Here is a 16372-nt window from a genome sequence, read left to right on the forward strand (position 1 = left end):
TAAAAATTTCAACTTCTATTGAGCTGGAAGCTTTTCCCTGTTGCTTTGACTCTCACCATCAGTACTTTTGCTATCAGAATAAGTTTCACTGAACAAAACACCTAACAGACATTTGCCAAGGGACTGCTAAGTGTCAGGCACCAGAACCCTTCAAATCTTTGAAGACTGTTACCTGAGCTTCCCCAGGTGGTAAGCCTTCCACTGGGGGTTAAGCAGCATCTCCACATGTTTAACCCCTCCAAAGGCGATGCAGGCTCAAATTCATTGACCAATTTGGCCAAAACGCCACAGGCTCCACAGAAGTTGATCTCTGTCTCTTTACAAAGTGTGGTGCCTACTGCAGGAACTGCAAATCCCTTCCCAGATACTGTATTTCTACTAATGGTGCTTAAGGTCATGTCAGTCATTTTTTCCCCAAGATTTTATTTATTTATTTGAGAGAGAAAGCACGTGCACAAGTGGGGGCTGGGGCAGAAGAAGAGGGAGAGAGAGAATCTCAAGCAGACTCTGCCCTAAGCATGGAGCCCTACATGGGGCTAGATCCTATGACCCTAAGATCATGACCTGAGCCAAACCAAGAGACAGAGGCCACCCAGATGTCCCAGGTCATGTTAGTTTTTATAAATCAGTCATTTCATACTGATAACTACACCATTAAGCCAACCATGACCCTAACATCTTTTTAATAAGGCAAAATTGCTATGTCCAAATTCCTCCATTGCAGTTATCTTTTTAGCCCTAATCATTTTTTTTTTAAAGTAGGCTCCAGGCCCAGTGTGGAGCCCAGTGCAGGGCTTGAAGTCACAACCCTGAGATCCAGACCCGAGCTGAGATCAAGAGTCAGACGCTTAACCAACTGAGCCACCCAGGTGCCCCTTTTTAGTCCTAACACCTTATCCTTCATCCCTGTTATATATGGTCTATTACATCAATCCCACAGACTCTTCCGGTTCTAAGTCCAATATCCAACAAAGGGGGACATCAGCTTCTACCTTAAGTGCTTTGTATTGTCTACCTACTGGACAGCAGGCCCCACCTCTAGGCCATGTCTTCACAGAATCTCCACTTGAAATCTTATCCTATTCTCCAGAATTCTCTCTCTTTTTTTAAATAATGGAAGATAAAGACAGAACACATAATGAATCTATTTTTTTTTTTCTGAAATATGGACAAATCTTACTTCAGTCCTCTGTACAACCAGAGACCTGGCACCAACAGTCTTTTTTCTTATAGGGCCTACTGGGAAAAGAGGGGCAGATTCAGAGTTACGGGGAGACCAAGGAAGGCACCATATTTGGGAACAGGAACAGGACCCAGAAACATCAGCTGAGAGAAGAGAAGAATGGGATTTAGAGTGCCCAGACAGGCTCCTGGGAACAAAGATAAAAACGTGGCTGTAAAGTAGGGCAAAAACCCAGAAAGATCAGGCCCAGTGCTAGGCCCTGTCTTCATAGAACCTCCATTTGAAATCCTGTTGTACTCTCTCCAGAATTCTCATTTTCCCCCTCTCTCTACTTATGGTCTAACATACTCCAGAGATAATTTTTATTTTTACTTCTATTTTCTCCCTGGTTCTACTAAGTAACTTCCTTAGGAGACCTGAAACAGGCTTTCAGCTCACTTTAGGATTATTTTACTTTAATTTTTGATGGGGGGTGGGATGGGACGAGTATGGAACTGTGAGGCTGTATTCCATTTCATGGTAGGTGAGAAAAAAATCCTAATTGGAAAGAAAATTCAGTAGTAAGTAGAAAACTAAGTTTGATTTTTAAGATTTTGGCAGAGGGAAGAGGAATGTATTTCTGAGAACAGACCTTAGCACACACACAAAAAAAATCTAAGAAAGAATGTCTTAATGGATTTTCAATTTTCCAATAGGAACACCACTTACCATACAGAGCAGCTTGTTTCCATAGCTCAGTTGGTACTTGGCTTCATGAGCATTAGAGCTGTGGCCAGGCCCAGGAACCTAACCACCATGTTTCAACAACCACAGAGCCTGGATTTTCCAGGAAAATGCCAATTTTCTCATCTGTTGTCCCGATAAATCATCAGAAAGTCCTATAAATATAAATACTATGTGCCTAAATCCTTTCCTAGATAGTATGTTGGTTTAGAAAATATGGACACTGTACTACTATCAACAACTCTATTTTTATGGTAAGTATAACTTCTATTTCAAACATATAATTATAAAGATACTTCCAAATAAAGCCCACTTCTGGGTTGGTACTGGCTGAAAGTACAAGGGGAGAATACTATTCTAACTAATTAAGATAATTATAATGGTTCTTATCAGTTTATTTTATAAATCACTACAAGGTCCCAGACTACATCCTCCCTTGAAATGCATTTTGATTAGAAATATATTACAGTAATGTCTAGTCTTCTGAGAATTTGTTTTCCAGAACTACGTTCCCTTAAAAACTAGCACTGTCTTTATTAGTTTTCCATCACTGTATGACATGCTTTGGCCTGGTGGTCCAAAGAGGGCCTCCCATCACATCTTGGCCTATCCATTCATTCACTGGGACCTTCCTCCAAGTTATCACAGTCCTATGCGATTCCTTTCATCTGGGGCAGTGGTTCTCAACCTGGGACATGTACTGGGATCACCTATAGGGCTTCTCAAAATACATCTGCTAGGGCTGTGGCCTGAGACCATGAAGGTTTGGGAGGAGGTCCATGCTTGTGTATTTCAACAAGTCTATGCAAATGATTTTAATACATACCCTAGCTGAGAACCACATATTTAAGTGGGCAAGGATAGGACTTAGAACACTGGTCTCAAGGAATGAAGTCTACCATTCTAAAAGGGAACCGACCAAAAGTGTGGCCATCACTAGACTGCATAATAAAAATCGCTCAAGATTATGCACAAGACTGCATAATCAAAATTAACAGATGAGAGATCTGAAAGTACATAGACCATAAGGTTGGGGATGACCTGAAGGACATCTGCTTCTGTTTATAACACATCACTATTTTGTACAGAGTTAAAATGTATTATTTTTTGAAAAAGCAGATTCCAGGCTCTAGCCCAGAGGACCACGTGACCATCCTAGACATAACACTCCCTTTCAGACACAATGCATGTCATGGATCAAGATGGTCAACAATCCTCTGCAGTTCCCATCTATAAATTAGGGGCTAGAGTTTTGTTTTTGTTACTGTTGAAAAAGATTCAGTTAAAATCATGACCCATATACTTTCAAAACAAGGTATCACTTTTTCTAATCTCTTTTGCCTCCTAAAAATTTAAGGCCATCTAGAAACACTACTACAAGTACTTTTAATTTGTCATTACTGCTCTTCAGTGGCTGCAAACAACCAACTTAATTACCTCGCACCCACTCTCACTAATCAAGTGGATTGGAGGCTGAGTCAGTAAGGGTATAAAATCTAAGCACAGAAGGTTCCAACGACTGAAAAAAGAAAAAAAAAATCTTACCTTTGGTTTTTTGTTCCGTGACCTGAAAAACAATGAACAGACATAAATGAATGAGTTTGCTTTCTAGTTCGGTATTATAAGAGTACTGTAATTCTAATGACTTAAGTAACTTAAGCTATCAGACATGCAGACATAGTTCAGACCCAGAAAAAAAGCTTGAGAGCTCAGACATCCTTCTGTAAAGACAATGGCCATATGTCCAGTTATAACTTACATGGCCACTATTATGGACACTAAAAATTAAAACAAAAAGCATCCCATTCCTATTAAATGATGAAACACCTGTACCGAGAATGCTGTTTGTCATTTTGACGCTATGACTAGAGAAAAGCAAATGGGTGGAGCCTAGAAACTAAATCAGCCATAGACACAAAAAGATCACCCTATGATATGGACTCACACACTCGATCTCAATCTAGAAAGCAAAAAGTCCAGGGGCCCATCATCAGAGGTATCAGAGGCCATGGCAGAAAGGCAGGATTTAAAACCAAGCCATGCCACTTCCTGCTGTGGGATCTCAATTTTCTGTTTATCTGTTGCATGGAGATTAGTAATAATAGTATCTCGGTAAAAAGCATTGTTACAAGGATTAAATCGGATATCCTCTGCCAATGCTCAATAAATGTTTGTTATTTTTAATCAAGTTCATGTAAAACAGTATGAAATACAGCAATGACTGAAACGTGTAAATTCTGGACAAATAAAGATAACTTTGTTGAAAGTACTTCTTTATATAGTAACTAATACATCTATGGAAGTGATTAACCTAAAAGGTTGGACAGGCTGAATGTAATAATGGGTTTTTAGAGAGTTTGGAAACGATGATTAGGAGCTACATGGAAAACTGCTTCTGCTATGAAGAGAGGAAAACAAAGGAGGGCACCTAATTATACATGCCCTCTAATATTAAAAAACCACAAAATGCCATGCATAAGAAAAACATCCAAAAGGAAATATGCCAGAATTCTAATAGGCTTATATTATTATTATTATTATTATTATTATTATTATTATTATTGAGATCATGCATGATTTTGACTCCCTTTTCCCAAATGTTTATCTTCTAAAGCATTTTTAATGGTTCTCTGACTTTATAATAGAAATGAAGATGTCTGGTTATTTGTGGCTGATAATCATACCAAGCTACCACTGTGGGTGCTCATGAAAACATGCTCACCTTTGGGGTGTATGTCCTATAGTTAACCAACCCGCTTCACAGTGGACTCCAGCACACTAATGCCAGAGACCGCATCTGAATTAAATGCCCTAGTTGTATGACCTCCTGGAGTGTTCCTTACTTTCTTACATTAAAAGACAAGCTAATTCTACTCTATTGAATTCGTACTAGACAGCACTTGAAAATTGCGTTTCCCTGTACTAACTGTTACAGAGCTCAAGTCTTCTGTGCAATTTTTCTAAAACTCCATTTCACCAAGAATGAACTGACCTGTATACATACCAATTCCTTAAAGCAATTTAAATTTATAACATTATAAATATTTCTTAGAATGCCATTTTGAAGATCAGTTATACAGGAAGTCAATGCCTTCCCCTGCTGTAAGCAACAAACCCAAATAATGTCACATGTGTCTTACAGCGTGAGTTCTGTTAAAAGAGCTGTCCTCCAGACGGTGAAAAGCTGGATGATCAAAGCATGTGTTCTGCCAACACTAAACAATGATCCTTCAGCAGCAACAGTTAAACGAATGTGAACGGAATCCTTCCTTGACACCTTTCTCATGAATGGAAATCTAACAGTTTACTCAGTGATGGCTCTAGAAAGAGCAAACTGCTCATGAGAAAAGCTCAAGTTTAATGTCTGTGTGGAAATCATTTAGCTTTAAGTAAAAGCACATTCTTCAAGAAAATTACATTGCCAGCACTTATTCTTAACCAATGATCTATTAAACCATTTCTGAGTGACTCTTATGTACCGGGCACTGCCTTAACCTCCCGGAAATACAAATATGAGTAAAACCTTGAGAAACTTAACAGTCAGTCTAAAGGGAAGACAGACACGAAGAGATGATTGTAAACAACAGGGTAAGCAGCGAGAAGGATGTGGAAACACCGTCAACAGTGCTAAATGAATGAATGAATGACCACATAATAGAACCTCTGGCACATTCTCTACAATTCTTTGCATCATGGCACATTTTATGCCACCTCGCTGAGGCGCTGTCTCTACAATAAGGTTGGAAGCCACTAAGACAATCACATGGTAAGCTTTGTGTTCTTCCTTAAAACTGCTAAATCAGAATTCTGGAATTACACAACGGTTCGGTATGATACAACAATATCCAAGGCCATGTGCTGACCTGGATCCTGCGTCAGCCAATCTAGAAGATTTTTGAACAAAAATGACTGAATTTTATTGTTCATAATTAACCATTTGAAATTTTATTTATGGTGATTTTCTTCTTTGCCATAACTTCTGAACTGGTTCTTAATGCAGATGCGATTGTCCAGCTGTATAAACGACATTCTCTGCATAAATCCCAAATTCGCTCTTGAATAAACCCACACCACCCTGTATTTTAAATCATTTTTTTATTAGTGGGATCCACAATGAAAGTTTACAGATGCATATTTTATCAATCACTTCCAGATACTGATATTTTCCAGTTGAGAAACACTGTTACGTATGTGAAGAATGAAGACAGACCATCTATTGCCTAAAATAATCACTCGATTTGCTATCTTATTACCAGCCTTTGCTCAAGTTCACCAGTGTCCAGCCTATTAACCATTCATTCCCACAGACTGCAAATCCAATTTTTATACCAATTTAGTTGATGAAATGTGAATGCCCTAAAGGAAAGAAAGCCTTCATTGCCGTTTATTCTCTATCACTCCAGCTGGAAGGTCAGTATGCAGAGGGGCAATGCCCTGACGCCCTCTCGCTGGTGGACCTGCTTATCACAACCTCAACATGTGGAATGCGACTGCGCCTCCAAAGGCAAGTATGAAAAAAACCTCTGGGTTGTTATCTGACATCTTTATTCAGACTCTTTACTGACATTTTAGACAATTCTAACGAGCTCAGATTAGAAGCAGGTTGATAGCATGAGGATGTGTGGTGAGCACACCACTATCAACAGAAACAGAAACACAATTAAGGCAGACAAACCTTAATGAGCACGCACAGCAGTCTATTATAATATAGTACCAACAATAACGAATATTCCTTTTAATTAAGTCATGAAGAAAAGATAAAACTGTACTTTATATGTTTAATGTGGCAGGGTCATATGCAATCCAATTCAGAAAATATTTCCAGTATCGTTTTTTTCTCCTGGCACTCATAAATGATCTATTTCAAAAATTCAGACTGACTCATGGGAATATACATTATATACAGTAATGCGGGGAAAATTTGTGGTGTTCCGTTATACCCTGCACTGGTTTGTGTCTGACTGCCTTGAGTCTGTTCTAAAGCTAGAGTTCCCTCTGAACCTTGTAACAGTTTCTACCTCCCTAAACTTAGCTTCAATAACCTGGCCCTATAGCAGGACCCTCAAACCTGCCTCACAGTGAGGTCCTGCTTCCCAAGTGCACTAGGCAGTAGCAACAAGAACTGGAGGCAAAACTCTTTACCTCCCCCAAAGGCACCAAAACACCCCTGCTGAACCAGAGCCCAAGTAGGCAATGCTGAAGAATGGCGAGGTGGGGGAAACAGTATCAGACCAGGGAAGGGGCAGAGGGGCACACACTGAAGGAGAGGGGGTGGGGCCCACTGGTCTCTGCTCAGACAGCGCTGAGGTCAAGCACATCAATTAAGACTTGTCAGTTAACAGAGGTGAGGCCTGTGTCTCTTTTGTTTTAGCATCTCTTCCTCCCCAAGCAAGTGCCTCAAAGCCATGCAATATTATCTCCCCCAAAGCTCTAAGCAGACTCTTACAAATGACAGTGCTGTAGAGGGACCAAAAGAAGAACACTGGGGTGAACTTAACAAGCCTTTAAAAGTTACTTTATAAGCCGACCTAAGAAAATGGAGATTAATTATGGTATGAATAAGGAAATTCAGTAAGAATTTAAGTGTTGGGGACTCCCTTGCCTTTCTCAATATTGTTTGCTGAGGTTCTCATTAAATCAGTTGCAACCTTCCTGAATATCTACTTTACGGAAACAAATGTAGGTCTTCAACTTTCTCCCACTTTCAGATCTTCAAACTTTCAAGTAAACTAAGTAAGCAGCATTATTGAGCTGTCAGGTATCCAACCCAAAGCAGTTACTTCTTCTAGATGCTTGGTGGATGTCAAGACAGACTTGAGTGATTAAACCCACCTTCTGAGTGGCTTCTTTTTTCTTTTTATCCTCTTTCTTCCTTTTCTTGTCTTCCATTAACTGTTCTTCCCTTTCTTGCTCCTTCTCTCTGTTAAAGTAATGTCACACCAAAAGGTTAACATCTATATTCAGTCTATTTGTGTAGCAAATGAAGTGCTTGTAGATGGTGTGCAAACATTCCATCTCTGTGACTGAGCAGAACATGGTATTTTACTTAAACTAAGAGGATGCATAAAACTCACCACATTTAGTTATCCCCATATTTTGGTTTGTTACTCCTTCTACAAAATATGACAGTCTGGTTTCAAAGAAGCCCATTAAAGTGAGCTTTAAAATATCTTCCTAAAACACACACACACACATACACACACTCAGCAAAAACCCTGATTTGAATATATGACAACGTTTGGTCAGCTTTTGGGGATATTCCTGGAATCCGTGGGGCTATAGAACACTCAGTACCTGGTCTTAAAAGCACAAGTAGAAAGCACATAAAACATACAGGATTAATAATGTCGAAGAAAAAATTTTTGATAGGCAATATTCCTCACAAATAATACAGAATATATTAATTTAATTATGATACACAGATATTTATCACAATTTAGGTATATTTCCATGACATCTCCAGCACGGTTAACATAAAACTCTATGTTCTACATTTCATATTTTTTCTTCTACATTATTAATACTGTAGGTTTTACATGTTTTCTACTCGTGTTTTTAAGGCAGGTATCAAGAGTCCTATAAATCCACGTATTCCTTACTAAATGAGTTCCCAGTTGCATCTTCCTGTACACCTGAATTAACCAGGCTTTGCTCCCCTCAATGACAGCAAAAACGATACACAATACTAAACATTCTAGTTGAAGAAATGGCTGAATCCTAAGAAATTAAGATAATGTAATTGATGCCTCACATCTGAAAAGAACATAGTACTTATTCTATTATGTAACATATTCTAATATATATTCTAATATGATGTATATAGAAAGCTGCCAACTTTTACTCTCTGTATCAAATGGGAAGAATGCATTGCGAAACTACTGCTGTTGCTTCAAAGCTCAAGCAAGGCAGGAAACCCAGACGCCACGCCGCCTGAATGGCAGAGCTAGGAGACTTAGAGATCTAGTGCCCAGCTCCCCCAGAGTACTGAGCAGATTACTTGTGATTTTAGGTGATCCAACACATTAAACTCATGGCTTCACAGATACCATCTAGAAAAATGCGAAGTTAAAAGACAGACAAATTAAAGACAAACATGAAGTAAATAAATCTTTGCTGACATGGCAAAAATCACAAAGACAGCTCCTGAAGGACTCAAGTCTGGGGAGTGGTAACCACTGAACCTGTACAAAGAACTGAGGATCAACACTGGAGCCGGCTCTCATGACTAGGTAAGTAATGCTTCATTTATAGACAATGGTCACTGATTTAAAAAAAAAAAAAAAGGTGTTTTTTACCTACATGCCAAGCTTTCTGTGGTTCTGTCCCTATTCACAAATATTGGCCTTTCTCCTTCGGTGCTTCTGGCATAAATATACGAAAGCCTAAGGTGCACAATTCACACCCCAAAAGTAACTTCAATGAAAGCTTTACAAATACCATCAAGGAAGAGATTTTATTGTAATTCCCTTAGGCTGAACGCTGGAATTCTTTGGAGTCAGATTATGCGCACCTCAGTCCCAGTTTGAAGCTCTTGGTGAAAATCCACCTGCAGCCGTGCACGACTCTAAGATCATGGCTTCATGAAAACTGGCAGGATGGATGTTGACCATCCATCTGGCCAGAGAGCCTGTTGTATTTGGCTCCCAGAGCCTCTTGCTTCCTCTGGCTGCAAGTGGGAGAAGATGGAATTCCTCATGACCCAGTTACTGTAACTTGGTTCCTGCATTTTAAAGCGCAACGGACTACTGAGAAAGCAACACAGTCTGAAAATCTGTTTAAATATTCAATGCTTTAAAGAGCAGTGAGTTGCAATTTCTCTTTATATCTATTCTAAAAAGTTTATTTTAAAAACGCAATGTAAAAAAAAAAAAGCAAAGTAAGTCTTTAATGAACCACATTCTTAAAAACAACTAAACTTTTCAAGTATTTTTTCCTATAAACAGGTAATTCAGGGAAAGGGAGTGAAATTCATGTTCACTACAAGCAGATTTATTTCCAAAATAAACATTTTTCAAAGCTTTCCAGGAGACAGGCTGTGCTTTCACCCTGATCTTTTACTGCTTATATTGGTAGAATTGAGTTTTCTCTTTAGATTTCACTTCCTTAGGAAGAATTTATTTTCCCCACACCAAACCTGACTTAAAAACCTGCCATTTACTTAATAATGAATCAAAAAGTACAGAGTTCACCTTTCTTCTCATTCAGTTGTGCTCTATCCTGGCTGCACATCAGTATCATTGGGGAGCTTTAAAATATCCCCACGCTGAGCCAGAACCCAAGAGGGCAAAGAGGGCATCCACGCAGGGAAGGTGGTTACATACAGGGGGACTGATCAATCAGTAAGTATGTTAATGACGATGACAACCAGGTTTCTCACTGTTGAAAAAGGAGTTACCGAAATGGAAAGGGAAAAAGCTCAAGAGAGTCCTGTGGAGTTGGATCAGAATTAGTTACTGGCATCAACTCATGGTTTTTAACATATAGAGACAGACAAAACAATAAACATAGATGTGATTTTTGTTAGCCCACACATGCATATATTCCTTCATGTATGCAAACACACACACACACACACACACATACACACACACACACTCACTCACTCACCTAGCTCTATTACTGAAAGGACTTGGGAACAAGCAACACCCAAACAGCAATGAACATACCTAGTACCCAGACTGTGGCTTCTACCTACCATTTTTAAGAAGAACTGAAAAGGGCTAACTTGGGGCTAGGGCAAAGAACGTACAAAATGAGTATGGAATGCTTGTGGCCAAGAAGCAAGGAAATGTTCAACAAATGATGAGGCGTGTCCAATGGTTACAGAGACCAATCTGAAGGGGTTCCTAGTTACTAGCTAAATCTGGGACAGTGTGCACATAAAAATAATGATGGTAAGAAATCATAAGCCATTGTATAAAACAGGAAAACATGAGTCCATACAGATAGAAATAAGTAAATGAGTAAGTTAAAAGTGAAAGAAATAGAATATTCACATAGTTTTAGGGTATGTTCTCATAAAAATACTTATTAATCAGAAAGGAGGAAAGAGTAGTAAGTACACAGAGGAGAAGCCTGGCAGACACCACCTTAATCAAGTAAAACGCATGAACATCATCATAACGGGAAAAACTGAAATTGTGAGTTGATCAGATGCTCTGAGAACACAGAATCTCTTCTATGATATTCCTCTCCAATATGTATAACCTGAATATTATCATAAGGAAATGTCAGAGAACCCCAAATTGAGAGGCATTTTACCAAATAGTGGGTCTGCAATCCTCAAAAGTTTCAGGATCACTGAACCTCAAGGAAACAGGAGGAGATTAAAGAGACAAAATAACCAAATGCAAAGTGTGATTCTTTGCTGTGAAGGCCATTACTGGGCTAAGTGTCAAACCCTGAGTAGGGGCTGAAGATTAAATGGTAGCAATGTATCACTGTTTTTTTTCATTCTGATAGTTGTTTTGTGGTTAAATAGGAGAACGTTCTTGATTTTTAGAAATATACTAAAGTACAGGGGAAAGGGATGCAGGTGATGGGACACTGGGACGGCAATTTATTCTTAAGTGATTCAGGAAAAGTGCTGTTGCTGTTTTCATCATACTGCAACTTTTCTGTAAGTTCAAGATTGTTTCAAAATAAAACAAAATTTTTAAAAATCAACAAAAACCATTATCGGGGTAGCACCCCAAATCAAGTACATAGGAATCTCTGGGGAGAGAACCACTACTCTAAATTCTTCTGTTTAAGCCTACACTTTAAAAGGCATTTATACCTCAAAAATCAAACCTTTCATCCAGCAACCAAATACAAGTGCCAGGCGACTAGCTGGGTCCCACTTAACCATCAACTGCTTCTTAGTCTGAAAGCAAAAGAAATCATTCACATTCTCTCCCATCTCTAACTACACTGCCAGACGTAAGTGTACACACTAATCTAGAATAAACCTAGAATAGTAAAAGCCAAAACTACTTTTAAGAATGTCTAAGGTGGAAAAAAATACAACAGCATTTTTTTCTTTATTTTAATAACCATTAACTGAAAGAAGTAGAAGTAACTATTTTTTGAGAAAGGCAGTACTTGAATAAAGGGGAAAATATCTGATATTCACCTGAGCTGAGGCAGAGCAGGACTCCTGCTCTGCTCACAAGTTCAAAACACTGAAGAGCGATTGTGCTAACATTCCTAAAAACCCACCACATCACACATTCAAAGGCTCCACGTGGCTAAGACCACACAGGGCAAGTTAAGAGCTGTGCCATCTGGACACCTCCCTAGAGCTCACATTCAAGATCATTCACAGTACAGTTCTTTTTTTTTTTTTTTAAAGATTTTATTTATTTATTCGACAGAGATAGAGACAGCCAGCGAGAGAGGGAACACAAGCAGGGGGAGTGGGAGAGGAAGAAGCAGGCTCATAGCAGAGGAGCCTGATGTGGGGCTCGATCCCACAACGCCGGGATCACGCCCTGAGCCAAAGGCAGACGCTTAACCGCTGTGCCACCCAGGCGCCCCCCACAGTACAGCTCTAACTTCCATATTTTTCCTCATTCATTCTACATATCTGACAACCTTCCTCCTTTTTGTGGCCCAGTCACACCTTACCCTGTGGTCAAGTCTTGGCTCAACATCCATCTACTTCAACTCCAATTCACAGAAAACGTGCCTTCCTCTGGACACCCCACCACCCCTGCCCTGGCTTGTCGTCTGGCCCCCGAGGTGCTGGTGGCTATCCGTCACGGGCAGCATCAGAGCACATGAAACGGCTTCTCTACAGCATGGCACCTTTGAACAGGGAGGGCCCTGGCAACAGAGATTGGTTTGGGGCTCATCTGTGTTTCACCTCTCCTCTACCGGGATGCCCAGGAATGGATCCATTCCTTTAAAAGACACTTACGGGTGCCTAACACGAGCTGGCACTTTCCTAAGCACTGGGCATAAAGCAGAAATAAAACCAAACCCCAGCTCTCAGGGGGCTTACATTCCAGTGGGGGAGAGAGGCAACAAACGAAAAAGATATACAACAAAACTCTACGTATAAAACACGTACTTCGGGTGGCAACAAGTGGCCTGGACAGGACAGGGTGGGGTAATCTGATGGAGATGGCAGGCAGGGAAGACAGCATCTTACATATATATGATGGTTAGAAAAGGCCTCTCTGATCAGGTGGCCTAAGAATCCCACTGAAGGGAGGGATTACATGGCTATCTGGGAGACAGCATTATGAGATGGTGTGTCTGAGGAACAACAAACAAGGAGGCTGGAGCAGAGGGAGGAAGGAGAAAGTGGTGGGTGAGGTAGGACAGGTAGCAGGGGCTCTTCTTAGAATGACTGCATTTTTCAAATTAACTGGGACCTATCTTCTCACAACTGAATAACGACCACCACTTCCAAAATCTCTTTTTCTCACCTTCAATCAAAAAGCCCACCTCTCCTCTCAGGTGTCAACATTTGGAGAGCTGAGGCTTCCGGCCTCAGAGGTGGCTGGCATCCCTCCCTCAAAGTGCCCATCACACTGCAGAAAGGTTAGCTGAATACGTTTGCATTTGCTACCTATGAAGTCTCTGAATGCAGGGTAATGACCTTACTCTTCTTATGCACCCAGCAAAAAAAATACCAGGGACACATCAGGCCCACCATGCAAACGTTACCAAAATCCATGATTACAAAGTGAGGGAAATTTTTCTATCCCTTGGAGGAACATGTGTTAAAAAAAAAAAAAAATCCTCCAAACAACTAATGAAATCATTTACCATACACTGAATTACTATTATGTGCCAGGCACTGGGGTACAATAGCGGGTGAAAGAGAGACAGGCCCTACCCTCAGAAAGCTGACAATCCAGATGGGAGACAGACAGACAAACAAGGCCAGGAAGAAAATAAAGCAAGAAAGGGACTATAGAGGTCCAAGGGAGAAAGGATGAGTGGGCTACTTTATACAAAATGTTCACAGAAGGCCCCTCTGAGGCAGTGAGAGGCCTAAAGGAAGAAAATTATCTGGAGGGGAGTGACCAACCAGGCAGAGTAAGTAGAAGGGCCCTGAGATGGGAAAGTGCATAGTTTGGGGCTTTATTCATTTTGGGGGGTGGGGGCGAATCCCCCTCCTCCTCCTCCTCTATCCTCCCCTTACAGCAAACACCCCCACGCACCCATCAGAGTCTTCTGGGCTTAGATGTAATAGCCCTCACTCACACCAAAAGAACAGGACGCCTACTTCTTTAAAGCTTCCCTTCTACCTCATTCATTCCTTCTCTTTCTCTCTTTCAGTGCCTGCTTGATGCCAAGCACTGGGCTAGAGGCCGAGAATTCAGCAGCAAACAAAATGCAGTGCTGCTTGCCTTCCCTGGCCTCTCAGTTTAACTTTTTCAAACAGCTGTATCTTCCTCCCCTTACAACCCAGACAACATTGTTAGGGCAGGAACCTGTGTTCTTCATGCTCTGCCCTCCACGTCTGAAAACAGCTCACAGCTTCTTTGGTGTTTTGAAAGTACCAGAACTTTGGGCATGTGAATTCATGGCCTCTGATAATCCAGGTAAGAGACCAACTTCTTCCCACCAACGAGAATCTCCTACTTCATCATCTTTTTTCCACAACTAGAATCATGACCAATGGTTCCTGAACTCATGTGCCCAAGCCCATCACGCTTCAAACATCAAGTAGAGGCAGGGCTGACAATTTCATACTTGAAAGCAGTAACCACCAAGATGCTGCTGCAGTGAAAAGATTTTAAGAACCTCGATTCACATAAACAGCCAGGGTTCATCTTGACAGGAAAACACCTCTAAAATAAGGAGCATTTTCTTTTTCATTACGGTCTGGACACCTGCCCATCAAACAGCATCAAAACCTATTCCTGGGGTGCTTGGGTGGTTCAATTGGGTAAGCGTCCATCGCTTGATTTCAGCTCAGGTCATCTCTCCCTCTCCTTCTGCCTCTCCCCTCTGCATGTGCGTGCGTGCGTGCTCTCTCTCAAATAAATCTAAAACACACACACACACACACACACACACACACACACACACACACACACCTATCCCTGATGCTCTGTGGTAAGTGTGGTAGCAGTTCATTACCAACTCCACAGAACCGAGGCAGACAGATGTGAACGGATACAACGCATCCACCCAACATGTGAAACATGCCAGAAGCAAACCAATACTGTAAAAAACAAAACAAAATAAAAACAACTCTTAATACATCAACAACTTGGATGAGTCTCCAGGGAATTATACTATGCGACAAAAGACAACCCCAATGGTTACATACTGTATGATTCCATTTATATAATATTTCTGGAATGACCGTGGTTGTCAGGGGCTGCAAGGGGGTGCGGCAGAGTAAGACGGGTGTGGTTACACTAGTGATCCCTGTGGTAATGGAAAGGCTCTGTATCTTCACAGTGGTGGTGAATACGTGACCCTACATGTGGTAAAATTATAGACAACTACACACAATATACACAAATAGGTACAAGTAAAGCCGGAAAATCTCAGACTGGTGAGTTCTATCAATGTTAATACTTCGGTTGTGATACTGTAGTACAGATCTGCAAGAAACTACTGATCAGGGGGAGCTGGGCAGACGGCACACGGAATCTCTTTCTTACAACTGCATGTGAGCCTACAATTATCTCAATTAAAATTTTAATTTAAAAAAACCTTCAACATTGACTCATCCATTTAAAATTTTTTCCAAGGACTTCTATTTTAAACCATTTTTAAGTAGTTCTTTTTGAAAGTCATGTAAGAATCAAAAAGAATTATAGAAATTATTTAGTCCTGGTATTCCCAGAAATGCATTCCCAAAAATATTCTAGAATTTACAATTCACTCTAATATGTTCAAATTGTTGTAAAAATGAAGGTTCCTGGTCTTGAGTACATTAGATACATGATAAATATGATACCACAGGTGTCTTTAAAAATCTTCCTCTACCATGTAATTCATCATACGATTCTTTTACTGAGAATTTTAGTAATAACGTAGTAATATATGCTATTGTTTGACTCTGTGTGGATATGTGCAACAGCTCAGTCAACTCCAATTCCAAGCTCCCTTGGGCCTATTTCCCTCAGAACTAGAGACCGAGATGTGATTTATGTTCTGCCAATAAGGTGTGCCTGTGTACGACTTTAGAAGGGAACTGATGGGGTTCGGGGCACAGATCTTCTCAGGGAGCAGAGCCCACACCTGTAATAACGGTTTCCTGAATGTGCAGGAAGAGGAAAATGCCCCCATGGGGCCCTCCCCAGTTCCGACGTGTGGTTCCCAAGAATCCGTGAGATAGTGTCACCAGTAAATAAACCCCCTGGCACCTGTGAGAGTGAATTCTGCGGTCTGCACACACAGACTTATATGGAGTTTTTCCAAAGCACGTCTCATATATGTGGCTTGTATATTTATTTCCTTAAAAGACAAATGGTTATCTTAGCAATTTATAAAACATTAAGAAAATAACTA

General features: G+C 40.5%; 1 protein-coding gene across 9 annotated transcripts in view; it reads right to left on the reverse strand.

Annotated features, from left to right (window-relative positions):
- The window catches only part of TNRC6B (trinucleotide repeat containing adaptor 6B), a 241799-nt gene that overhangs the window by 66116 nt on the left and 159311 nt on the right, over nucleotides 1-16372 (reverse strand). For 8 of the 9 annotated variants that reach the window (XM_087868691.1, XM_045779447.2, XM_087868685.1 and 5 more), the window contains 2 exons: nucleotides 7739-7826; nucleotides 3452-3473 (listed from right to left, as the gene is read on the reverse strand). In XM_087868691.1, the coding sequence (XP_087724817.1) occupies nucleotides 3452-3473; nucleotides 7739-7826 (110 nt within the window). Of the gene's footprint in view, nucleotides 1-3451; nucleotides 3474-7738; nucleotides 7827-13339; nucleotides 13345-16372 lie in introns of those variants that run through there. The other variant, XM_087868692.1, reaches the window with a different exon arrangement.

This window comes from Ursus americanus, chromosome 17 (genome assembly GCF_024610735.1).
Source record: "Ursus americanus isolate L20-20 chromosome 17, mUrsAme1.1.p, whole genome shotgun sequence".
Taxonomy (NCBI): Eukaryota; Metazoa; Chordata; class Mammalia; order Carnivora; family Ursidae; genus Ursus; species Ursus americanus.